We start from the raw sequence: 27,106 nt of genomic DNA on the forward strand, positions 1-27,106 counted from the left end.
CTTTTGTTTTAGATATATATATCTGCGAAACCTAAGATCATTGGAAAGTATTTCTTCTCCCCACAATGGTGATAGAAAAAAAAAAAGCAATATTTTGTTTTCCTTTCTGTAATCCAAGTAAACCATTATATTTTTTATGCATTCCCCATCTTTTTAAAAATTACGGCGCGAATCTCCTTATCTACCATTATATTCATAAAACGTGTGTTATCATTACACCTTAAAACTCTTTTTTTTTCGTTTTGTTTTTCATTGAGTATTTCAAGTAAACAATGATATTTTTTATACATTCCTCATTTTTTGGTTATTATGCCACAATCTTCCACACTTCCCAATATAATTTATACGACAGATATACATTCAAATAATGAGGAAACAAACAAAATATATTTTTTTAAAAACCTTAGTTGGAAGGCGATTTTGTTCCAATTGTTTAGAAACCTGTATAAGCCAATAAGAGAGGCTTCTGTGGTAGCTCGGTCTGCTTGAAACAGTTGCTAGATAATCCTCTTGTCACATCCTACTGACTTATGTATGTACATATTTTTGTATGGGCTAACGTGGGAGCCTGTACAAGTTATCTCAATCTGCTAGAAATATCACCCATATCTCCTTTAAGCTACACTCTACTGTCTTATGTAAGTGTACATTTATGAACCAACAAATGAGACAACTGCATGGTAGCTAACTAGTTCTACTTATAGTGTGGTATTGATATGTACTTTTGACAAATAAATTATAAGCTGTATGTAGTTGTACTTTCTTAATATAAGCCACAAATGATGGGTTTCAGATGTTTGGGAACTATACAGTTTTATTTAAGAGACACATTTCTCAACAAGGATATTATTAACCAGAAAAATCTGAGACAAATGAAATAATAATTTACATCTGAAGTTGATTCCACGTGGAAGGATTTTAATGTAGAATAACGAAAATATAACGTTAAGCACAAGGTCACAAATTTTTGTGAAGGGTTAGTTGAATGAATCATCATCCTTTAACGTCTGCTTTCCATGCTAGCATGGGTTGGATGGTTTGACAGGAGCAAGTAAGCCAGAGGACTGCACCAGACTTCACTGGCAAGTTTTTATGTCTCGATGACCTTCCTAACACCAACTACCTTACAAAGTGGATAGAGTACTTTTTACGTGACACCAGCACTGGCGAGGTCTGTTTTGGCATGGTTTTTACAGCTGGATGCCCTTCCAAATGCCAACCACTTTACAATGTGGAATGGATGCTCTTTACGTGGCACCAGCACTGGCGGGGACACCAAATAAGTTGCAAGACAAAGATTCATTGAGAGTGGGGGAATTTGGAGGAGGTGGCCTTGTGCCAGGTGATGGGAGGTTAGAGTGTAACAAGACAGAAACAGGTGTCTTGTTGTAGAGGAGATAAATGTTTACCCAGTCAGAGAGAAAGAAAGGGAGAGAGAGCGATAGAGAGATGGTGGTGATGTGCCACTCAGAGATTGAACTTCATCCCGCCAAGATCAGTAATTACTGATCATTAAGTTTATTCTATTTAACTATTGTAAATTTCAGAACTTAAAAATATCCTGCTATAACTCAAAACCAGCGCATTTAGCTACATCCTTTCGGAAACTACGTTTTCCAGCTGACGTCGACCCACAGCAATTCAAAATTAATGTGGACTGCATTGATCTCACACTTATTCATGGCAACTGTACTTCTTTTGACTAACTGTAATTAAAACGCAAAGAAACATTAAAACCAAATAAAAATACAAAACCAACTCTAAAATACTACTTTCTTATTTGTTGACTCTTTTATATTTAAATGTTAGTTGTTTGACTTCACAAAAATGATCCCTTCATTTATTATAAACCTAAACGCGAGGAGGGTTATCGTAAATTTCTTGCTATCAGATGAACAAAAGCGCGTGAAAGTCATTTACATATTTTAATACCACTAATCATGATTATTAGATGTGCTGAATAATTTCAATCAACTTTTAGGTAGGTATCTCTTTTGAAACATTTTAGAAATACCGAAACAAACCAAGTAAATAATTATAAAACTTGAGTTTTTCTTATATTCTATGTGAATTGTAATACAAAAACGAAATCATACAACATACTGCCGCGAGTGCCACATGTCGCACAAAAAAAAGTGCGAATTCGAATGGGAAATCAAACGGGAATTGTTTCCTCGAACACCGCTGATGTTTATTTCCACATGTTAGCTGAATTGACCTTGTTTTGTGATCAACACCATGCGACGTTCAGGCAACTGCGAAACTATAACACATTGTTTTTATTCATTATTTATCTTGATAATAATAGTCATAATTTTGAGCAAGCCAATGAATTGACTACCTTGATGGGCCCCATTTAAATCACTCTACTTAATTTATTCTGTAAGAGGAGATGAAGGGTGAGAAGTGATCATTATTCGAGGCACGCCGCTATCAGTAAAGACAAACAAAATGTAAGTACAAAACTACTGTATTTGTTGTTTGCAATACTATTAAAAATAATGATTTTTACGTTAATTACGTAAAAATTATTTTTACGTTATTAACTTTGACATTACTTGTGTTTTTCTTATATTCTATGTGAATTTTATGGGTCACCCTTTTTTTGGAAAGGTGTAGTACCCATGACCTTCGTAGCCCTTCGGGTGTGGTGAGATTTATATTGAAACTTTTCAAAATATTAATGCTTTGCCTATTGCAGTCAGACAAAAATTTAGATATTTTAATTTCGATTCGTAGTTGAGCCCCACTGCGTCAAACATTTGGGAGTACTTTACCTAGAATGGACACAGCCAATTCTGTTTGGGTGTGTTACTCAGAGATTACTTTGCTTTAGATCAGGCGTGGGCAGCCTTTTTCGAAAAGCATGCAGCATAAAACTTAGCTCCTCATCAGGCGGGTCGCACTACTAAAAGAAATTCAAGGTAATTTCTCGTTTCGGCATGCCATTTAGAAAGTCCCGCTGGGCCGCAGTTTGCCCAAGATTGTTTAAGTTCGATACCAATTCAGCGCACGCTCACAAATACACATGCTTGCACCTCCACAATACGGAAATGTTGCATTCCTTAAATCATTGCTATAACGTAGAATTTCATAGGGTGAGACGTGTCCCTCGTTGACTTGTAACATGTAAGTTAACAGAAAATAAGCTTCTGCCCTACCCCTGTCACCCAGTATAAGCAGCTGATATCTGACCAACCCCGGGAGCGAATTCCCTGACGTCCGTTCATGATGCTTCCGGCAGGCAAGAGGAGGCCGACCCTCGTGTCTTTCACCCCACTTTCCCTCTTGCACTTCATCTTCCAGTCAGTCCCTTGACCATTGACGTCATGACCCTCTTCTTCCTGCTCATCCCTACAGTTTCTATGCTTGGATGTCCTTCCTAATCCCACCCATTTACAGAGTGTAGTGGACGCTTTTTATGTGGCGCTAGCACCCACACCAATGCTTTTTACATGGCACCTTGGTTTTAGGATCTCAATTCTGTTGTGGTGGGCAGGTCTTCTTGAGTACAGCAATACACCACATATCTCAATCCTCAGTCATCTCCTTTGTAAGGCTCAGCATTTTGCGATCAGCTTTCTCTACTTCATCCCATGTCTTCCTCTTCCACAGCTTCCATCCATTTTAAGTGATCGGCACTCCTTTATGCAACTGTCCTCATCCATCTGCATCACATGACCAAACAGAGCAGTCTCCTCTCTTGCACATTGTATATAATTTCTCTTATGCCCAACTTTTGTCTCAATACACCAGTTTTCTGTCGCACATGCACACTGACATCATATCCAGCAGAGCATACCAGCTTCATTCCTCTCCAACTTTTGCATGTCCTCTGTATTCAGGGACCATGTCTCACTATCATGCAGCATTGCAGTTTGTATACACGCATCATACCATCTTCCCTTCACTCAAAGAGAGAGAGACTGTTGGTTGTTAACAGAGGTAAAAGCTCTCTGAACTTTCTCCATCATATTCTTATTCTTGAAATTACACTTTCTGTACAATTTCCACCATTGTTAATTAGGTCACCTAGGTAGCAAAAGTTATCTACTACTTCCAAAGATCTACTAGGACATTTGAGGAAATCAGTTTACTGTGTATCTGTGGGAGTATAATGCAAAGTAGTATCTGTAAGAATTTTATGTAAATAATGCTCTATCATAATAAAACAATATAAATGGTTGATCCTCCACAAGATTTTGCAATTATTACATGCAGCAAACTTTAAGCAGTCCCCCCACCACTATTTTGAGGTTATTCTGATAAAAAAAAAATTTCTTTATATTTTTACCTTTGATCAACATTAATGATATTCTGATTTTACCACCCCTATTTGGCTGGTTGCTTCAGGCATAAAATTAGTTTTTTTAAAAATCTTCTGCAATCACGTGTGTCAATGTAATGGTTGACTTTAATAAAGATATATACAGGGTGTAGATGGTTTTTCAGGACACATGCATTTTTAGTCATTATTTTATTTGACTAATTTTTGTTGAACTTCTATTTCAGAAAATAACTATGACAGACCCTATGCTTACTAATGAAATGAAAGGCATACTGTGATTGTGGCTTTTGAAGGCTAAGCATGGTGATTCAGAAATTTCTCATTTTCTGAAAGTTGCAAGATCTTTTGTCCACAAGATTCAGTATGAATTAGAGAAAGAAGATGGAAGCATATTGTCTGTATCAAAATGTACAAAACATTCCAAATACTCTGATTCTATCAAGACACTCAAATTTATTCAGGAAGTTAAGCAAAACATTGATGACAATCCAGGAAAATCAATGAGGTCAATTGCAAAAAAATTTCCTATGTCAGAAAAAAACAATCAGAAATGTTGTGCATGAAGACATCAGATACAAATTTTACATGATCAGGAGAGGTCAATTCATGTCAGAAAAAGACAAAACAAAAAGAAAGCTGCCATAGTTTGAGTCAGATCCAAAAGACTTTTGAACAAACTTGAAAATTGATCAGAAGATAGTGTGATTTAGTTTTTCACAGAAAACTAACAGAAGAAATGACAAATGGCTATGTGCAGACCCTTCTGAGGTTCCAGGAGTAATGCACACAAAATTTGCTGCATCATGGTTTTGGGTGATGTTAGCATTGAAGGACATATGATGCCTCTTCACTTTTTTCCTTAGGGTGAATGCTGCTGTGTATATGGAGGTTCTGGATAAAGTTGTTAAGCCTTGGATCAACAGTGTATGCAATGGAAGGTCTTATGTCTTCCAACAGAATTCTGCACCATCACACAAGGCTCAAATGACACAAGAATGGATGGCTGACATCACCCCCAACATTTGGCTTCCTAATTCTCCAGATCTCAATCCACTGGGCTACTATGTATGAAGCATTGTTGAGAAAAATGTCAGTGAACACCTCCATAGCACCAAAGATTCTTTGAAAGCTGCCATAGTTCGAATCATGTCCAATATGAACAAGGACCACTGAATCCAAGCTTGTAAATGATTTTGACCCCACTTACAGGCTATTATTGATGTTTATGGTGGTTTTATTGAATTAAATTATCAAATTAATAATTTAGCTTTATGTTTGTTATTTTTATAAAAATACGTTTTTTTCTGTTATATAAGCATTTTTTTAAAACCATAAATTTGTCCTCAAATACTGTCTACATCCTGTATAATAAAGGTGTATAAATTGAATAATTAGGCATTTCATTTAATAAAATGGAATATCCAATTATTTGTTGGATTGGTGAACACCATTTTGAGCCTTACATCAATGAACATCAGTTTTCATACTTAATTAACAAGATGAATATGTTGAGGTTAATTATATGTAATAAAAAGATAGAAATAGGTTGGATTTTGTTACTATATTAGTATTAATGGTTACAAAGCGATACCCATGTTTAAATCCAGCGAGGGTTGAATTTGCATCTTCTTTTTTCATTTGTTGCATGTACCTGTAGTATTATGGTGATGAATCCATAACCTATAGGTAATAGCTGTTTTAATATAGTGTATAGGTTTGGTGTAGGTTTTTAATATAGTGAACTGGGTCTTTGTGATAAGCCAGCCTGTCAGACCTTGTTCTTTGTTTAAGAAATGCTACTTTTTGTTTGTATAATATATTTTGTAAAATTTTGTGGATATTATTTTTTTTGTGATGATACAAAGAAGCACTGTTTATGTATGTGAAAGAAAGAAAGGCCACAAGCAGTCACTACAATAAACTGAAGATGAAAAAAATTGGAAAGCAAATGTCTATGAGTGTCAGTATGTGTTTGGTGGTGACACTGGATAGATTGCAAATGTAGAGAAGGGAGACATAACCGAGCACTAATATTAAAAGAGGCCTCTAATGGAGAGCTGGTAAGAAGATATATTTGAGAATCAGATAGTTATTTTCAATATCTAAGAGACACAACACAATACCAAGTTTTCATGATAAAAGTATTCTCTTCAAATAGTATTCAAAATAAGTGAGTTGTAAGAGAAATATATAAAATGTCGTGTTTAAGTAAAAAGCCTTTTGTCATTTTGATATTTAAATATCTATTTCAATATTTCAAAATTTTCTTTATTTTAGCGTTTAAAAAATCTAAACTCTGCAAAAATGAATTCCAATTATTCTACAATTATTAGTTTGTTGGTAAGTAATGTAATATACTCTTCTTATTCATTATTTTTATTATCTTCCATCATCATCATCATTTCTTATTTATGTAAAAAAATTTTAATTTGATTTCTTTGCAGTTCCCATTGATTTTTTGTTTTTTAGTAATTATTTGTGTAAGAATAACTATTAGATTGACATTGGAATCTAATTCCTTTCCAGTCTTTCACTTCTATCACTATATTACAGTTCAAAATTTCTGACATACAATGCCACACCATTATTACTTAGAAGGGATATAATAGATAACCAGACAGCTAGGGTGGACATCCATCTCTAAACGTCTTCCATTGTATATTATGGTCATTATATCAACACCAGCTACTAAGATTTCACCACAACAGATATCGCTGAAATCTCTGGTTTATGAATCTGACTAGATACACTGTCTGTTTTGTCACCCCATGCTTGTTTAATTTTTACATCATCTTTCTTACGCTCAAAATGGTGTATTTTATGTGCCACCCACACAAGAGCCAGTCCAGAGGCACTGGCAACGATCTCGCTCGAAAATCCTACGAAGGCCAGTCAGGCGGTACTGGCAACGGCCACGCTCAAATGGTGTATTTTATGTGCCACCCACACAAGAGCCAGTCCAGGGGCACTGGCAATGATCTCGCTCAAAAGTCCTGAGTCATGCCGCGGGCACAAGTGCCAGAAAGGCGATGCTGGGCACAGGTGCCATCACAAATTCGCTTTTGCTTGCCCCAATAAGTCTTCGCAAGCTGAGTTTCGTGTCCAATTTAACTCGATTTCGATTTCACTTGCCTCAACAGGTCTTCGCAAGTGGAGTTTAGTGTCCAATATGTATATATATATATATTTATATATATGTGTGTGTGTGTGTATATATGTGTGTATGTATGTGTGTATATATATATATATATATATATGTGTGTGTGTGTGTGTATATATATATGACCAGAACATCACTTCCACCTCTGTCTTTCTTTCTTTCTCCCCCCCCCTCCCCACCTTGCTGTTCCTTCACTTCGGCGGCACAATTGTCATGACGACGACGACAACGACGAGGTAGATGATGATAACAATGTTGATGATGATGACGATGAAGAAGTTGGAAGGGTCATAAGTAGAGGAGAGAGGAAAAAGGGGGCAAATGTAGTTCTCACTCTTTTTCTACTCCTTAAAAGTAACAATAACAAAAACAATGAAAGAAAAACAGTAAAAAAAAAAAAATGGGGGATGGGCTGAAAGCCCTAAAAGCTAACTTATGTGGTTTGAAACTGAGGCTGGTTAGGTTAGGGGTTGTGGTTGAAGGCCTGTAGCTGGTGTGATGTGTGGACAGGGCTGTTATGGTCAGTGAGAATGTGGTCTGCAGGATTGAATCAGCGGGTTGTTTTCAGTGTGGTGGGGTGGTTGTGGTCAGTTTGGGTGTGGTCGTTGGATGGAATCTGAGATGTGGACAGTAGAAGTGCATGCATGTCAGCAGTAAGGGCTTTGACTTAATATATCTGCTGGAAAACTATGGAATAGTTTATCTTGGACAATCATATCTTGTGTGTGTGTGTGAGTATATATGCATGCATACATATATATATTTCCTGTAATGTACACAGTATGAAGATGCAGGCTACTGGTAGTTTCTTCCTTTGGAGACTTGGGTCTAGGCAGGTTTTTATAACATGCCTGGTGTCTCCAATGCAAGAAACTGGCAGTGGCTTGTATCTTTATACTGTATACATTAAATAATATCTATCTTTCACTGGATGGAGTATTTTTGTTGATCATACCTTAATGGAACAATATATTATATATATATATATATATATATATATATATATATATATATATATATATATTACACTCTCTGAGTGGTTGGCGTTAGGAAGGGCATCCAGCTGTAGAAACTCTGCCAAATTTAGATTGGAGCCTGGTGTTGCCATCCGGTTTCACCAGTCCTCAGTCAAGTCGTCCAACCCATGCTAGCATGGAAAGCGGACGTTAAACGATGATGATGATGATGATATATATGTATATATATATATGTGTGTGTGTATATCTATATATATGTATATATATATAGATATATATTTCATCATCATCATCATCATCATCATCGTTTAACGTCCGCTTTCCATGCTAGCATGGGTTGGACGATTTGACTGAGGACTGGTGAAACCGGATGGCAGCACCAGGCTCCAATGTATATATATATATATATATATATATATATATATATATTTGTATATATATATATATTTGTATATATATATATATATATATATATATATTTGTATATATGTATATATATATATATATATATTTGTATATATGTATATATATATATATATATATTTGTATATATGTATATATCTATATATATATTTGTATATATGTATATATATATTTGTATATATGTATATATGTATATATATATTTGTATATATGTATATATATATATATTTGTATATATGTATATATAGATATATATTTATATGTGTGTGTGTGTATGTATATATATATATATATATATATATATATATATATATATATACTCTTTTATGTTTTACCTGTTTCAGTTATTTGACTGTGGCCATGCTGGAGCACTGCCTTTAGTTGAGCAAATCGACCCCAAGACTTATTCTTTGTAAGCCTAGTACTTATTCTATCAGCCTCTTTTGCCGAACCCCGAAGTTACGGGAACATAAACATCGGTTTTCAAGCAATGTTGGGGTGACAAACACAGACACACAAACATATGCACACACATACATATATATATATGTACATATATACGACAGGCTTCTTTCAGTTCCGTCTACCAAATCCATTCACAAGGCTTTGGTCAGCCCGAGGCTAGACACTTACCCAAGGTGCCATGCAGCGGCATTGAACCCAGAACCAGGTGGTTCGCAAGCAAGCTACTTACCACACAGCCACTCCTACGTATGTCTATATATATATATATATATATATATATATATATATATGTATATGTATATATATGTATTGGGCCTCACCAAGGCGATGACTACTGACCGAGACCTTTGGAAATGTGCTGTGCGTGAGAAGACCCGGCAAGCCAAGTAAGATCGTTGCCAGTGCCCCTGGACTGGTTCTTGTGCAGGTGGCACATGAGATGCACCATTTTGAGCGTGGCCGTTGCCAGTACCGCCTGACTGGCTCCTGTAGGATTTTCGAGCGAGATCGTTGCCAGTGCCCCTGGACTGGCTTGTGCGGGTGGAACATAAAAGACACCATTTCGAGCGTGGCCGTTTTCGTGCGGGTGACACGTAAAAGCACCCACTACACTCTCTGAGTGGTTGGCGTTAGGAAGGGCATCCAGCTGTAGAAACTCTGCCAAATTAGACTGGAGCCTGGTGTTGCCATCCGGTTTCACCAGTCCTCAGTCAAATCGTCCAACCCATGCTAGCATGGAAAGCGGACGTTAAACGATGATGATGATGATGATGATGATGTATGTGTATATATATGTATGTATATACACACACACACACACACACACACACACATACAAGCTTCTTTCAGTTTCAGTCTACCATATCCACCTCCTAACACTATTTAACATATATATTGTTGCATATATGTAGTCAATGGTGTGCATTGGCATGAATCTCATAGAGAATAACTGAAGAGAGAATCATGTTGGTGTGTTATGAGAAAAGATAGTCACTATTGTTTCTGTTTAGATTCAGGTCAACCCTGAATGGGTAGACCTATTACTAAAAGCATTCCAGCAACAACCATCCTGTCATGTAGTTCTCGACACTCTAAAATGGTGTATCTAGGACTATATTTAATATGTCGTTTCCTTTTGTAAGACAGTAAAGTGCAATTTGAAGAAGATTTTGCTGCTATTTCTAGCAGGTCAGGAGACCACGTTTAGGACCTCATGGCTTGAAGAAACTAATATTTTGGATGGAGCCCTTCTTAGATAAGACCATAGTTTATGCAATGTATTGGAACTCGGATTCAAGTATGACGTTTAGTCATCCACTTTTGCACTATCAAGTTTGTTCAGCTAGGGTTGGCAAATCATCATCATCAGCAGCAGCAGCATCTTTCCTATGTTTGCATGGTCAGATGGAGTTCATTGAGGCAGATTTTCTAAGGACAGATGTACTCTCTGACACCAACCCTCACTTGTTTCCAAGCAAGATAGTATATCCCTATGGTCAGACATAATTTCAAAGAAGACTGGAAATGAATGATACTGCTCTGCTTGTATGACAGTAGTTTGTAACACATACACACACACACACACACACACACACACACACACACACACACACACACACACTCACTATGTGCAGGCATAGCACCTTGGGTAAGTGGTTTTACTATAGCCCCAGCCTGATCAAAGCCTTGTGAGTGGATTTGGTAGATGGAAACTGAAAGAAGTCTGTTGTGTGTGTGTGTAATGATGATGGTGATGGTAGTAATAATAATCTCATTTAGATGCTAACTTTGGAGTTTACCTTATTATGCTCATCCATGGGTACAGGCTATCAGATAAACTGTAATCTGGAAATTCTTTGTTCTACCAAACACATGCCTGAAAATTCACAAGTATCCACAGAATTTTTATTATTACAAACAATGAGAAAGGAGTGAACAAGTTCTTTTACTATATCAATTTACAATTGTTTCATTGAAATTTGAACTCATAAATATAGCTATATTATGCAATAATACAGGCAGCAATTTCTTCATGAGATCTTGAACTCAGCTCATCAGAATTGTGTATAAAATGAATTTTATACATAATTCTGATGAGTTGAGTTCAAGACTTCCTGAATAAATTGTTGCATAGTTTATTGCAATATATAGCAATATTCAGGAGATCAATTATGATCAATGTAACAAAAGGACTTGCTCATTCCATACTCCTTGTTCATAATCATATATATATATATATATATATATATATCTTACTCAACAAATTTCATCTAACCCATGCAAGCATGCAAAAAGTGGACTTAAATGATAAAGATGGATAATGATGATACACACCTACATATGCAATGGCTTCTTTCAAAGCTTTATTATGGAAAACATTTGCCCAAGGTACAGTGCACTGGAACTGAACCAAAAGCCTCATTGTTAGGAAGCAAATTTCTGAACCACACAGCCATGCCTGCTCCTAGTAACAGAAAGAACTCTTCAATATTTTTATAAATTTTCTCACTTTACTTTATATGTTCGTTGAATTTCCAAAATTGTATCACTTTTATTGTTTCATAATTGCACTATATACCATGTATAATTTATTGATGGTGATTCTAATAACAATAATTTGTTACAATTTCAGGCTGGTGGTGCTGCTGGAACATCTGTAGACGTTCTGCTTTTTCCTCTTGACACCATGCGGACTCGTTTGCAAAGCCAACGTGGATTTCAGGCATCAGGTGGTTTCCGAGGAATTTACTCTGGGCTTGGCTCTGCTGTTATTGGATCTGCTCCCCAAGGTTTTTTTTTTTTTTGTTTTATTTCCATTTCATTTTATCATCTAACTTTCTAAATTTATCCATTTCATCATTGAGTTGTTAACCAGTTCATAAAAGTAATTTACCTGATATCACAAGAAGACTAGACATTGTTTCAAGTAAATATGGTATGAAAATCAACTGTAAAAAAAAAGATAACACAGAACAAATGACACCAATTCAAGTTAATGACATTCTGGTTCCTATTTTATGAAAATGTAACATGCAAAACTGAGATGAAGAGGTGGATTGAAATAACAATAGCATAATTGGCAAAGATAAATAAATTTGGAGCAGTGTGAACATTGATTTAAGTGAGAAACTGAAACTAATGTAATCTATACAACTCTGTTGTATGGATGTCAGACATAGACATACTCAAAAAATCACTGAGATAAAATTGTCAGCATTTGAAATGAGGTGCTTTCTGAAAACTCTTACATTATGTGGAAGGACCACCAGACCAAACAGTCAATCTTAGAACAACTTACTGTCTTTGTTGGGAAGAGAAAAAGACTTATAGATATAGCAAGAGGAAGGAAGCTGCAATTGTATAGTCACATTAGTAGAATGACTGGGTTAATTGAAAATACAATCATGTTTGGTAAAATAGAAAATAAAAGAAGAGAACAACCAAGAAGAGACTGACTCAGTGATGTTGAAATGTGAACTGGGATAAGAATATCTGAATGTATAAAGAAAGCCAAAGACCAAGAGGAGTGGAAAAGATTTGCAAAAGAGTTCGGATGCTCTAAAGGCAAAAACATGATGGAAATGACTTGTTTTGATTCAGAACATTCAACTGCTATGAGATAAATTTTTTTTCTTTTCTTTTCTTATTCTGTAAAGAAAATCTCCCCACTTTTTGGTGCAGTTTTAGTTTTAAAAAATCTGAGCTTCTGTTAGAGATTGATATAATTGTTGAGTGACAAAATGAATTTTAAAGAGAATCTTAGATTTGCTTATGAAAATAAAGTTTTTAACAAGTGTCATTTGCAGTTCTAATGTTGATGTATGGATACAATCATTAATTATAAATTCTGATACATCTATATCATTGTGAGATAAGGCACAGTATGCTGGTTTTGGGCATAGCTGATAGAAAAAAGACAACCAGTACATTTTGCAATTGAAAACTAGCATTTAAAAATTAGAACTTCCAAATAACATGCATAAAATCCCAGAATATCCAAATTTTCAGTGTCTTCCTCCCCATTTAAAATATGAAATTTAATTTTTAAAAAATTTTAAAGAAGTAGTTTATTTGAAACTTTGACCATACCATATTTTACCATAATAGTTTAATCAATTCTTATGGAATTTTTTTGCCTTAATTTCAGCATCTTTGTTTTTTCTCACATATGAATTCACTAAAACAGTCATCTCAACGACATTTGAGCCAAAAATAGCATCAATAAGTTACATGATAGCTGCATCTGCAGGAGAAGTGGTAAGTTATCATCATCATCATCATATGTCCGTTGGCATAGGTTAGACGGTTTGACAGAATCTGGCAAGCTGCAGGACTGTGCTGAGCTCTAGTGTCAGCTTTGGTATAGCTTGCTTGCATAGCTGAATGCTCTTCCTAATGTCAACCACTTTATAGTTTATACTGGGTGCTTTTTTGTGTCACCGGTACTAGTGAGGTGCCAACTAAATTGCAACACAAAAAAACAAAAAGAAAAGGAAAAAAGCTCCTGCTACCAAGTGTGTCTGTTTGAGTGAGAGAGGTAACATTATGCCAAGTGTTGAAATGCTAAAGTATGATAGAAGAACAAGCATAGGTGTCTTACTATAGAGGAGATATATGGCTACCACTCATTATATAGCAGTGGGAGTAGTTGGGAAGGAGATAAAATTGGTAGTGAAGAAGTACCCGAGCAACCTCTCAAGGTACAAGGCAGTGAGACAATGAGTCAGAGGAGGAGAGGGGAGCATGGGTACTTTCATGAATGTTTGAGGGGAGAGTAACAGATGGTTAGAGATGTGTGTGTGGGGGTAGCAGTGAATACAATGATTGATGGAACAAGTATGGAGGTATGGTTGATGAGAAGTATCAATATGGAGATGTGATAAGATGAGATAGAATTGTGAATATATGTGTGTGTGTGTGTACATGTATATGCTTTTCTTTAAAGGATTAGCATAAATTCTGATTGATTAATTTTTGCTTGTTCAACACAGATGGCTTGTTTGATCCGAGTACCTGTCGAGGTAGTCAAACAGAGAACTCAGACGTCATCAAACATGTCTTCTCTGAAGATTTTCCAGCAAACCTTACAGGCAGAAGTAAGTAAAAAGTAACTTTTATCTCATAAGAAAACTATCAGCTACAATAAGTAATACATTCTTCTCAAAAAAATCAAAAATATTGTTGACTTTCTTCTTATTGGATGGCTTTTAAGCCAAAACAGCTTAGTGTTTTACTGTGATAAGAAATGCTAAATAAATCTCCTAGTAGGATATCAGTCTATCATAGAGATCATTCTCATTTGATCTGTTACTATTATAAATAGCTAGATGAAATGAAGCACTTAGAATAAAGTGCACTCTGCAAATATATGAAAATTCTTCAGAGGAAATGAACTAAAGACCTTTGAGATTGTAACTTAATATCATATGTATCTAACTAATTTGTTTCTACTTTCTAAGCCACTACCATGGTAGAACTTAAATTTAGCATTAAAAGATAATGAAACTCTCATCAATTGGACAGCATTTTTACTTCTTACAGTTGTAATCTGTGCCTACTTGTGCTATTTATTATTAACAGGATTCATTTAACAAGTGCTAGTTGTCTTACCTGGGAACTGAGTATACCCTGTCCATTTCAACCAGTAGACACATTATCAGCTTTGACTGGAAGACTTATTATCAACCTTTCTGCTGTTGTTCACAATATAATACTAAATGCTTTTTTAGTAAACTAGCAGATATAGTAAAGTATCAAGTCGGCAAATGCACATGAGTTTAAATCTTAAGTTCTACAAAATTTAAGCATACATTAGTTTCATAGTACTATAGTTACTTAAAATAGTGAGTTCCTACTTTGCAGTACCTGTTTATATCTACCTTGGCATGCCATTTGTGAGTTACAAAACACTTCACTGGGAGAAAGATTGGAATTACTAGCCTTATTACTATTTGTCTGTTACTTTGTCTTGAACATCTGCATTCTATAAAAATACACGAACATCAAAATTAGTAAAACCTATACCACCTGTGAATGACACAGCAGTAAAAAAAAAATAGGTGAATAAATAAAGTTTCAATAAATCTCAATTGTCTTTTGTTACCATGTAAACTCTTCATTGTATCTTCCTTTACATTGATATCTTGATTTTTCAACCATTGTTAAAATGCTTGTTTCTGTTGTAGGGTATCAGAGGACTTTATCGAGGTTATGGAAGCACTGTTTCCAGAGAAATTCCATTCTCTTTCATCCAATTTCCACTTTGGGAATTTTTTAAGGTAGTAATGCCATAGTTACATTCAGTGATTCTTGCATTTAGCCACATATATCATCATCATTTAATGTTCAGTTTTCATGCTTGTACAGATCAGGTGGAATTTGTTAAGTCAGATTTTCTATGGTTGGATGCCCTCCTTGTCACCAGTCCTCACCTATTTCCAAGCAACATAATATTTTCCTAGAGCCAGTTAAGTTTTTCATGGATGGTTGGAAACAACTTGTAAGACAGTGATGCTTGTTTAGAACTACAACACACACAATGAAGAATTCTTTTCAGTTTATGTCTGCTCAATCCACTTACAAGACTTTGGTTGGTCCATAGTTATAATAGGAGATACTTGCCCAAGGTGATATGCATTGGGACTGAACTTGAAACCATATGTTTGCAAAGCAAGCCTCTTAACTGCAACAATATTCATTATATTTGTGCTAAATACAAAAATCTCATGGATTTTAATTAAAATGAATTCGTCCTCCAGGTCATAAAGAAATTTAAGACTGGAAGCCCACAGGAACTACTATATGCTGATGATCTTGCCCTAATAATAATCCTTTCTTCTATAAACACACAGCCTGGTGTTCACCAAGGCTAGGTCTTCAGCCCCTTCCTATTCATCATTGTCCTCCAGGCCATAGCAGAGGGATTTAAGACTGGAAGCCCATGGGAACTACTATATGCTAAGGATCTTGCCTTCATAGTAGAATCTGTAACAAAATTAGAAAAGAAATTCCATGTGTGGACTCAAAGGGTCTTAAAGTTAACTTAGCAAAACCAAGGTCCTAGTAAGCAAGAAATCAGACAGGAGTCTTCACTCTTCAGGTAAATGGTCCTGCTCAATATGTAGAAAGGGTGTAGGAAGAAATTTCATTTGATGTGCCCAGTGCAAGCTGTGGATATACAAAAAGTGCAATGGAATAGTAGGAAGATTATCTAAGAAAGTTGTGTTTGTATAAGGAAGATGTACAGGAGCTATAAAGACCACAGATACATGGGAAACTGATTTCCTCAAATGTCCCAGTGGCTCTCTGGAAGTAGTAGATAATTTCTGCTACCTAGGTGATCTAATTAGCAATGGAGGAAGTTGTACAGAAAGTGTAATTATTAGATAAGAATAAAATGAAGAAAGTACAAAGAGCTTTTACCTCTGTTGGCAACCAAAGGTCTTTCTCTTTGAGAAATGTTATTTCAATCCATGTCTTTTTTTGAACAGTAAGAACATTTTCTAAATTGAGTCTTTATTTCTATCATCTATATTTGGCAGAGATTTTGGAGTGAGAAACAACAAGAGCCTGTGAAACCTTGGCAATCATCAGTTTGTGGTGCTCTGGCTGGTAAGAATACCCTTTTATGATGTATTCTAGGATAGAGCTTTACAAAATGGTTTTACAGTAATTTAGAAGTTTTCGTAATCAAACCTAAGGAAAAAACACTACTGTAAAAGAAAGCACCTGTTGAAAACAGGTATTTCTTTTAATTACATTTTGGAACGCAAGTGTAACTATTTTGTAGGTTCACCCTTCAATCATCAGACAATATGCTGTGCTTGAGAAGACCTGTTGAGTTAAGTGAAATCGTTGTCGTGGCTGATGCCAGTGCCACCTAACTGGCACCTGTGCCAGTGGCACGTAAAATGCACCATTTGAGTGAGCGATACCAATGCCACCTGACTGGCTCCCTTGCTAGTGGCATGTAAAAAGCGCCATTCAAGCGTGGTCGTTGCCAGTGGCACATAAAAAGCATCCACTACACTCTCAGAGCATAAGGAAGGGCATCCAGCTGTATAAACTTTGACAGAACAGATTGGAACCTGGTGCAGCCTCCTGGCTTGCCAGTCTTCAGTCAAACCGTCCAACCCATGGAAAACGGATGTTAAAAGATGATGATGATATATATATATATATATATATATATATATTTAAATATATATAAAGGGCATTAACTGTGTATTAATGCCTCACGCTATCGAGGGACTAAATAAGTCAAAAAACTACTAAAAATAAGCACCATATTTACCGAAAGCGAGGGAATGCAGCTTTTCAAAATTTATCTCTTAAAAACTCAACGGTAGACCACTGGTTTCTCAATCAAATACAGAAAAAACTGTGAAGTAACCTGTATTCTTTTGTTCATCAGTACACGTATGGTCAAGATATATAAAAATAAACAAGAATCAACCTACCACGATGTAGCCATCACAGTAACGATGACTTTTGTTCACAATTATATATCCCTGAAAGAAATTTGAATTTATCCAGTTGCATCTCGGTAACATGTGCTTATACAGAATGATATTCAGCACTGAATATATTCTAATTATTTAAATATATCTGTGAAGAAGCGATGAATTTTTTCATTACGAAATTTTTCGTTATTTTTTCATTATGAGGTTTTTTCACGCTGACTACTTGATAAATTCTTATAAAGAATTTATCCTATATTATATTATATATATATATATATATATATATATATATATATATATATACTAGCAGTATAGCTCGGCTTTGCCCGGGATTAAGTTAGGATTATTAAGCTAATCAAGTTCTTTATTTCAAATCAAACTAAGTAAAATGGACGTCAAATTTGGGCAGAATCAGTGTTGCGATGGGAGCACATGGGTTGGGAACCCTTCCAGCAAGGAAAATAGAATGCCCAAAAGGGCTCCCGATTCTCTGTGTCAGAAGTGGTTATGTTCAGATCACAACTAAGTCTTATGTATATGTATGTATATATATATATATATATATATATATATATATATGTAAATATATAAAAACAAAACGATAAAGAGAGCAAAGGTAATGTTGAAGAAATTTATGGATAGTCTTACAGCTGTTTCTGGGAAGATCCAGTACTTCCCTTCATGGGAGACAGAAAAAATAAAGTAATCATCATCATCATCGTTTAACGTCCGCTTTCCATGCTAGCATGGGTTGGACGATTTGAGTGAGGACTGGTGCAACCGGATGGCTACACCAGGCTCCAATCTAATTTGGCAGAGTTTCTACAGCTGGATGCCCTTCCTAACGCCAACCACTCAGAGAGTGTAGTGGGTGCTTTTACGTGTCACCCGCACGAAAACGGCCACGCTCGAAATGGTGTCTTTTATGTGCCACCCGCACAAGAGCCAGTCCAGGGGCACTGGCAACGATCTCGCTCGAAAACCCTACAAGGCCAGTCAGGCGGTACTGGCAACGGTCACGCTCAGGATGGTACATCTTATGTGCCACCCGCACAAGAGCCAGTCCAGGGTGGGGGGGCACTGGCAACGATCTCACTTGGCTTGCCGGGTCTTCTCATGCACAGCACATTTCCAAAGGTCTCGGTCAGTAGTCATCGCCTCGGTGAGGCCCAATGTTCGAAGGTCTTGCCTCACCACCTCAGCCCAGGTCTTCCTGGGCCTACCTCTTCCACAGGTTCCCTCAACTGTTAGGGAGTGGCACCTTTTCACGCAGCTATCCTCATTCATTCTCACCACATGTCCAAACCAGCGCAATCGTCTCTCTTGCACGCCACAACTGACGCTTCTTATGTTCAGCTTTTCTTTCAAGAAGCTCTATTATTATATCCATAGGCGGATATTTTTAGTATGAAGTGGTAAAGAGTGTGATGTGCTGAAAAAAGAGAGAACAGTACTTGAAGTGTAGTTTCATTCCAGTGGTAAATATCCGTGTAGAAATCCGTGCAAAGTAATCCTTGTGTGAATAATCCGGAAATTTATGTTGGAACGATATATATATATATATATGCACTCTTTACTTGTTTCAGTCATTTGACTGTGGCCATGCTGGAGCACCGCCTTTAGTCGAGCAAATCGATCCCAGGACTTATTCTTTATAAGCCTAGTACTTATTCTATCGGTCTCTTTTAGCGAACTGCTAAGTTACAGGGATGCAAACACACCACCATCGGTTGTCAAGTGATATTTGTGGGGACAGAGACACAAACATATACACACACACACCTCCGCTTGTGAAGACCTGTTGAGGCAAGTGAAATCGAAACCGAACTAAATTCGACGACTGGCACCCATGCCAACGTCGTCTCCTTCATTGGACACGAAACTCAGCTTGCGAAGACTTATTGGGGCAAGCGAAATACCCAACTAAATAAGGTAGGATTACAACAAGTCAGCTGTTAATATCATGTCGTTGATGTATCTATGGCCCAGTCACATAACTATCTGTATCCCAATCTACCTGAAGGTAAAAAGAAGTACTACAAAAGAGTCAGCAAATGTAGCATTTTAAAACGGATGAGTGTTTAGAGGTTTTTTAATTTTTTTTTCACTAAGTACAACTCTGAATGAGCATAGAGTAAGATGGGCAGCCTAACACTTCATTTAAAACATGTAAACAAAGACTTTAGAGTGACACTATGGCCCTATAGGATTCACCATCACACACATGCATGTATGTGTAAGTATTTATATTAGAAAGACAAAAAAAATTTTCTCCTACTATCAGGAATAAAACATAAAACGTATGATGGTCTCCCTGTATTTCTGATGAGGTTTAATAATACCAAAATATGTCTAGAGATGTTAAGGCCACAGGTGAGACTCACCCACATCTGCATGTATACATTGTTTGTAAATGATTTGACAAAAAAAGAATGCACTTCACTTTGGGTGAGATTTCTATGAAGATTTCTTGATTCACTACATTATGTTAACACTGATTTTATTTTGTGATGGGAATATATTGACATCAAAAATAAATATGTTTATCTGTAGGAGGAATTGCTGCAGGGACAACCACTCCATTAGATGTAGCTAAAACAAGGATCATGTTGGCAAAGGTATATTATTTTTATGCTGTTATTATTTTAAAAACCAAATATGATTTAAAATCTTTCTTTCTAATTTTATTGGCTCTGATTTCTATTCACTCGAAATGTTATACCACCTGAAGATAATTTTCATTATTTTATGATATAACAGGCTTGGCTGTGTGATTAGGAAACGCACTTGGCAATTATATGGTTTCAGGTTTATTCCTGCTGCATAGTAACATATCAGGTTGGTGCAAAAGTAATGTCTGATTTAAAGATCTAAGATAAAAATGAATAAGCCAATGAATATTTATTCATTAACATACTCTCCGTTGCTTTCAATGACCTCATTCTATCATTCAACAACCTTATAAATGCCTCGCTTGTAAAATTCTGTAGGTTTAGAACCAAAATATGAATCTAACTCATTTTCAATCTCTTCTCTTGTTAACCTAAGTCCATCAAAATGCTTCTGTAGTCCTCGGAACAAATGGTAATCAGAAGGAGCAAGGTCAGGAGAATATGGAGGATGAGGCAGTATTTCCCAACCATGTTCTTCCAAGAGAGTTTTCGTCAGTCAAGCTGTGTGAGGACGAGCATTATCATGACGGAAGATGACACTCTTTCTGTTAACCAAGGATGCTTGCTTTTGGCTCAGAACTGTTTTCAAATTACAAAGTTGCTCACAGTAAAGATTAGCATTAATTGTTTGGTTGTTGCCCAACAGTTCATAATGGATTACTCCTTTAATATCCCACCATACATTCAACATGATCTTCTTTGGATGAAATTCTCCTCTCAATTGCTGAAATGGCCGTCCTCCTCAACTGATCCAAGAATGGCAGTGTTTAACATTATGGTAAAGAATCCACTTCTCATCACTTGTAACAAGCCTGTCTAAAAATGTTGCTTGAAAGTGTCACGAAAGCAATGATTGACAACAAGCGACACGCTGTTGTCGATTCTCTGGGGACAGCTCGTGAGGGACCCATTTTCCAGCCACTGAAACTTTTCCAATGTGTTTTAGCTGGCATACCACGGTTGTATGGGCCACGTTTAATTGTTCTGCAAGTTCCCTAGTGGTAACTGTAGGGTTCTCTGAAACGAGCTTCCAACATTTTGGAATCAAGTTTTTTTTGGACGACCCTCTTTTGGCTCTTCTTTCAAAGTGAAATCACCACTTCAGAAACAGGAAAACCACCTCCTGCAACTTCTTTCATTCACTACATTATCCCCATAAGTGCTCTGAATAGATCTTGCCGCACTTGCATTAACACCTTTATGAAACTTGTAGAGCAAAACATTTCTTATGTGATCTTTAGATGGGACAAACATGGTGGTAAAATTTTCTGAGAATTAAGGCCAGAAAGAAAATAATACAAATTAGACACAGAGATATCTTAAAACTATAAGAGGAGGTTAAAAAATTGGTAAATTCGTTGAAACATTTTTTATAGAAATCAGACATTACTTTTGCACCAGCTTGATATATATATATATATATATATATGAAAGAAAAGAGATTAAAAATCCAGGCAAATACTTTATAAGCATTTTGTAGGGATCAAACTTGGCTAAATAAATTGCTAAATTGTTCATTGTAATCCACATTGATTGTAAAATTACTTTCGGTTGTCTGTCTAATGAGTAAATCTGAAGTTTGAACAGTGAATAAATTTAGTATAGAAGATAAACAAAGAATGAAAAATTATACATTCCTTAATTTGCTTATACACCTTTCAGATAGGCTGGCATTTCAAATTTCTGTGATACAGTAATCATCACGCATATTTACTGAGCTCATATTTGATTGACTAAGTTTCTACAGAGATCAAGAACCAAATTGAATCGAAATTGAACCATACTCGATGACTGGTCACTGCACCAGTGGAGCACTAACAGCACTGTCGAGTGTGTTCATTGCCAGAGCAGCTGTCTGGCTTCCATGCTAGTGGCTCGTAAATAGCACCATTAGAGTGTAATCGTTACCAGCGTTGCCTTCTAGCACTTGTGCTGGTGGCACATTAGAAAATCATTCAAGCGAGGTCGTTGCCAGTGCCGCTGGACTGGCTCCCATGCAAGTGGCACATAAAAAAACACCTTTTGAGCATGGCCGTTGCCAGTACTGTGTGACTGGCCCTCGTGCCGGTGGCACGTAAAAGCACCTACCACACTCGGAGTGGTTGGCGTTAGGAAGGGCATCCAGCTGTAGAAACTCTGCCAGATCAGATTGGAGCCTGGTGCAGTCTTCTGGCTTGCCAGTCCTCAGTCAAATCGTCCAACCCATGCTAGCATGAAAAGTGGACGTTAAACGATGATGATGATGATGAAGCTCTTGGTCTGCCCAGGGCTATAGTAGAAGACACTTGCCCAAGGTGCCATGCAGTGGAACTGAACCCAGAACCATGTGGTTGGGAAGCAAGCTTCTTACCACACAGCCACACATGGTGCAGGCATCGCTGTGTAGTAAGCTTGCTTTGCAACTACATGGTTCTAGGTTCAGTCCTACAGCAAAGCACCTTGGATAAATCTCTCCTACTATAACTTCAGGCCAACCAAATCCTTGTGAGTAGATTTGGTAGATGGAAACTGAAAGGCCTACAAGATGGATATATGTGTGTGTGTGTCCACCACCAGCACTGCTAATCGGTTTTGGTGTGTTTACACCCCCATAACCTAGTGGTTCGGCAAAAGCTGACAGAAACATTAGCAAGCCAGGCAAAATGCTTAGCAGTGTTTTGTCTGTCTTTACGTTCTGAGTTCTAATTCCACAAGGTCAACTTTGCCTTTCGTCCTTTCAGGGTCGATAAATTAAGTACCAGTTGTGTACTGGGGGCGATCTAATCGACTGGACCCCTCTCCCAAAATTTTGAGCCTTGTGCCTAGAGTAGAAAAGAATATATCCTGAAATTAAAATATTCTATAATTTTTTTTTTTCGTCTTCTCTTCTCTGACTGTAGAAAGACTCATCTCTTGCTTCTGGGAAGATTATCGGTGCTTTGAAACTCATTTACCGTGAAAAGGGATTTTTTGGGTAAGAAAGATCTTTATTTGGACAATAACTATAGTTGATACATTAGTTAATAAATGTCATATATAAGTGTAGGCATGGCTGTATGGTTAAGAAGCTCGCTTTGCAACCACATGGTTTCAGGTTCATCCCCACTATGTGGCACCTTGAACAAGTCTCTTCTACTATAGCCCTGGGTTGACCAATGCATTGTGAGTGAATTTAGTAGACAAAAACTGTGGTGGGGGGGGGGGCCTGTCAGATATATATATCCATGTGTATGTTTGTGCTCCACCACTGCTTGACAACCAGTGTTTGTTTATGTCTCCATAACTTAGTGGTTTGGTAAAAGAGACTGATGGGATAAGTACCAGACTTAAAGTAAATACTGGAGTTGATTTGTTTGACTAAAACCATCAAAGAGATGCCCCAGCATGGCTATAGCCCAGTGAATAGAACAAGTAAAAGATAAAAGATATAAATAGCTTTAGTCTTATTGTATAGAAATTTTTAGGTTAGAAAATGTGATTGGAATTGATCACATGTTTTGCTTGTTAAACATGTATATTCTTCAGCAAGACTTAATATATTTTCATTAAAACCCATCAGGATTAGAGAAAGGAAGAAACTAATGATAATTTCTTACATTGGTCAGAAATGGTTGGCTGACAATGTACTTGATTGAATCAACACCTGTACATATCTGGTACTTTATCAGATGAATAACAGAAGTCAACTCCGTTTACCCATCACAACTGAATAAACTGGAGGAACATGAAATGACGTGCCTTGCTTAAGGATTTGAACTCACAATCATTTGATCACGAGTCAAACATTCTAACCATCAGGTCATATATATTTTCACAAGTTTAGAGAATATTTCAGCCTTATAAATAATCTTTTGTAAAAAAAAAAAATAATAAAGGCGCAGGAGTGGCTGTGTGGTAAGTAGCTTGCTTACCAACCACATGGTTCCGGGTTCATTCCCACTGCGTGGCACCTTGGGCAAGTGTCTTCTACTATAGCCTCGGGCCGACCAAAGCCTTGTGAGTGGATTTAGTAGATGCAAACTGAAAGAAGCTTGTCGTATATATATATATATATATATGTGTGTGTGTTTGTCCCCCCAACATCGCTTGACAACCGATGGTGGTATATTTACATCCCTGTAACTTAGCGGTTCAGCAAAAGAGGCCGATAGAATAAGTACTAGGCTTACAAAGAATAAGTCCTGGAGTCGATTTGCTCGACTAAAGGCGGTGCTCCAGCATGGCTGCAGTCAAATGACTAAAACAAGTAAAAGAGTAAAAAAGTAAATAAAAGAGAGAGAGAAAAGAAATTGTCTGCTTTAGTTTGGATTGAAATATGTTTTCTTTTCATAAAACTTTTAAACTTTCTTTTGTAGCCTTTATTCTGGAATTGTGCCCCGTGTCATGTGGATTTCTGCTGGCGGTGCTATTTTTCTGGGAATTTATGATGAAGTTAAACATCTACTATCATTGGTTTTACATTAAAATCAAAGAGAAATATTGTTGAATTTAATATTTTTAAAGAAGAGAACAGGTTTTATATTTTTTTAATTTCTTTATTTTTTAAAATTTTGTAAACGAAATAAAGAAAATTTTGATTTTTTTTTAAAACAAATTTAACAATTTTTATCATTATTTTATTTTGGCACAGAAGTTGTTGTTTTTTTTTTGTAAGTGGTTAACTCATTGATGATGAGTTCAATTCCACAATAAACGTTTTGCATTTTTTTGTGACACCTGGTTTTACATCTCGGACCCATTTCAGAAGTGATTTTTATATCATGTAGCATAATTTAAACATATAAATATACTTTCCCAAGAAACTATTTATGCCATCCATGCCTGCATGGAGAAAAAAATTTCTATTAAACTATTAAAAGCTTCACCCTTATGTTTTTATTTTGTATTGTTCCAACCACCATGCAATAAAAATTAGAACCAGTATTTCAAGAATGGAGAGAAAGAATTTTATACTTGCCTCAGTGAATACACTGTTTACACCAATCTGTCTTGATATTACCTTTTCACCCTGATCTAATACAGTATTAACTTGGGCTAACCCATATCATTGATAATTTCTGATGTGACCCTCACTGGCAATCAACTTCTGTTTAGTTGGAGATGCTGTTCTTATTTTGGCTATTCTAGTTTCATTCTCACACACATATAGCAATTAATGATAACAAACCGAGTAAAGTAATCATGAATATGAATAAAATGGGACTCACACAATAATATCACCATATCCCAGACCAAAATGAAGTGGTCATAACAAAGTTGTATGATTGCCATTTGATTTTGTACGCAAATATCATTAAGGAAAGAAAACAGAAACTGGATAGGCTAATGTAAATTCTTTTTAAAGATCACAGGGCTAATAGAGGTAGTGAGCAACAGGAGTTAGCTTTGCTGAAAAATCAACAGCATTATGTCAGTTTATCATTCATTGCTACAGCTTCGTTGTGCAGATGGTGGGGTATTTGATATAAAATGTTGAAGTTCTTCTAATTGTTCCCTCTGATTGCTGTCCAATTTCTCAAGACGATCTTTTAATTGGTGAAGTTCTTTTCTGTGGCAATTGTCCTGAATATGCAATGATAGTAATTACAAAAGTTGTCAGGTAATATAATGATGTGGATAAAACAAATAAACTGAAATCTTGAATATGGAAAAAATATTTAGAAATTACTGAAAAACTTAATATGAATAGGTAGTATTGTTCATCTTCAGGTTCAACTTATCACACAGGAGAAGTTGATCAAACAGCTAGGTACAATCCACAAATCCCATTTCATATGCCAGGGCGTTGCCTCATGAAAGAACATATTGTGCACCCCATTATATGTGCATATTTGGGGCAGTTATCTTAATTACTGTTGCCACTGTACAGCCTGTTTTTGTATGAAAGTAGGTTCAGTTGGTGGCCACAGTTGGGACAGAGGAATTGCGTTTTGGTTGAAATGTGACAGTTGTTATTAATCCAGTGTGGTGGTGTTATGTATCCCCAGGTCGACCCTGATTTTGCAGTCCTGTGGCACATACGTTGTGAACTGACAGATGAGACATGGCACAAATATACCTTCCTTATTATATCATGCCTTTATATATCTGTATGGGATGCAGTATGGCCGTCTGAACATATTGCACTCTCTTTTCACTGTCCAGCTTCTGTAAGTAACCACAATGAACTCGATCAAAATGTGATAGTTCCTCTGCACTGATATTGAACATCTTTGCAGAGTTTGGAGCTAATAAGGCTATTGATATACAACTTATTATGGGGTGAAGTGTGTTGTTTTATGTCCTTTGTAGCTTGTTAAGGTGATGTTGAGGGAGGTGGTGTTCCAAGCAGGAGTGGTAATATTTTATCTAAACAGATTATTCATATATTAGTGATGCTGTTTCTTTGTGTTGACTTTATGTTGGTACCTGTGAATGGTTTAATCCTTTTGATATCAACCTGCCCAAAACCTCCCTGGTTCTATGAAAGAAACGACACAAGCATCCTCCACTGGATGTATAATGTTAGTATGTATGAACAACAGAGCACAAACAGAGAAAAATGATATAAGACGATCAGCGATAATGTGCTAGAGAGGTACATGATATATATGTTGGTTACATAAAGATGTGTCAAGTGGTTGAAACAGATGGAACCAGTAGAACGGGAAAATCTTAGAACTCACAGGATGATGTAGTGA

The 27,106-nt window shown here is 36.4% G+C and overlaps 2 protein-coding genes across 4 annotated transcripts in view; one reads left to right on the top strand and one right to left on the bottom strand.

The window, feature by feature from the left end:
• The first annotated feature begins 2,139 nt into the window (after positions 1-2,139).
• LOC106873276 (mitochondrial S-adenosylmethionine carrier protein) lies at positions 2,140-25,290 on the top strand. Its single transcript, XM_014920570.3, has 10 exons — positions 2,140-2,453; positions 6,566-6,628; positions 11,946-12,102; positions 13,461-13,570; positions 14,305-14,409; positions 15,499-15,591; positions 16,855-16,924; positions 20,329-20,393; positions 23,327-23,400; positions 24,782-25,290. Exons 2-10 carry the CDS (start codon positions 6,593-6,595, stop codon positions 24,888-24,890), a joined length of 819 nt encoding a protein of 272 aa, XP_014776056.1. The 5' UTR covers positions 2,140-2,453; positions 6,566-6,592; the 3' UTR covers positions 24,891-25,290.
• Positions 24,941-27,106, bottom strand: part of LOC106873283 (centrosomal protein of 83 kDa) — a 28,734-nt gene continuing 26,568 nt past the window's right edge. For all 3 annotated transcript variants that reach the window (XM_014920588.3, XM_014920586.3, XM_089357680.1), the window contains one exon: positions 24,941-25,988. In XM_014920588.3, coding sequence (XP_014776074.1) covers positions 25,845-25,988 — 144 coding nt within the window. In that variant the 3' untranslated portion in view covers positions 24,941-25,844. The remainder of the gene's footprint in view (positions 25,989-27,106) is intronic.

This window comes from Octopus bimaculoides, chromosome 1 (assembly GCF_046866305.1).
Source record: "Octopus bimaculoides isolate indiv1 chromosome 1, ASM4686630v1, whole genome shotgun sequence".
Lineage (NCBI taxonomy): Eukaryota > Metazoa > Mollusca > Cephalopoda > Octopoda > Octopodidae > Octopus > Octopus bimaculoides.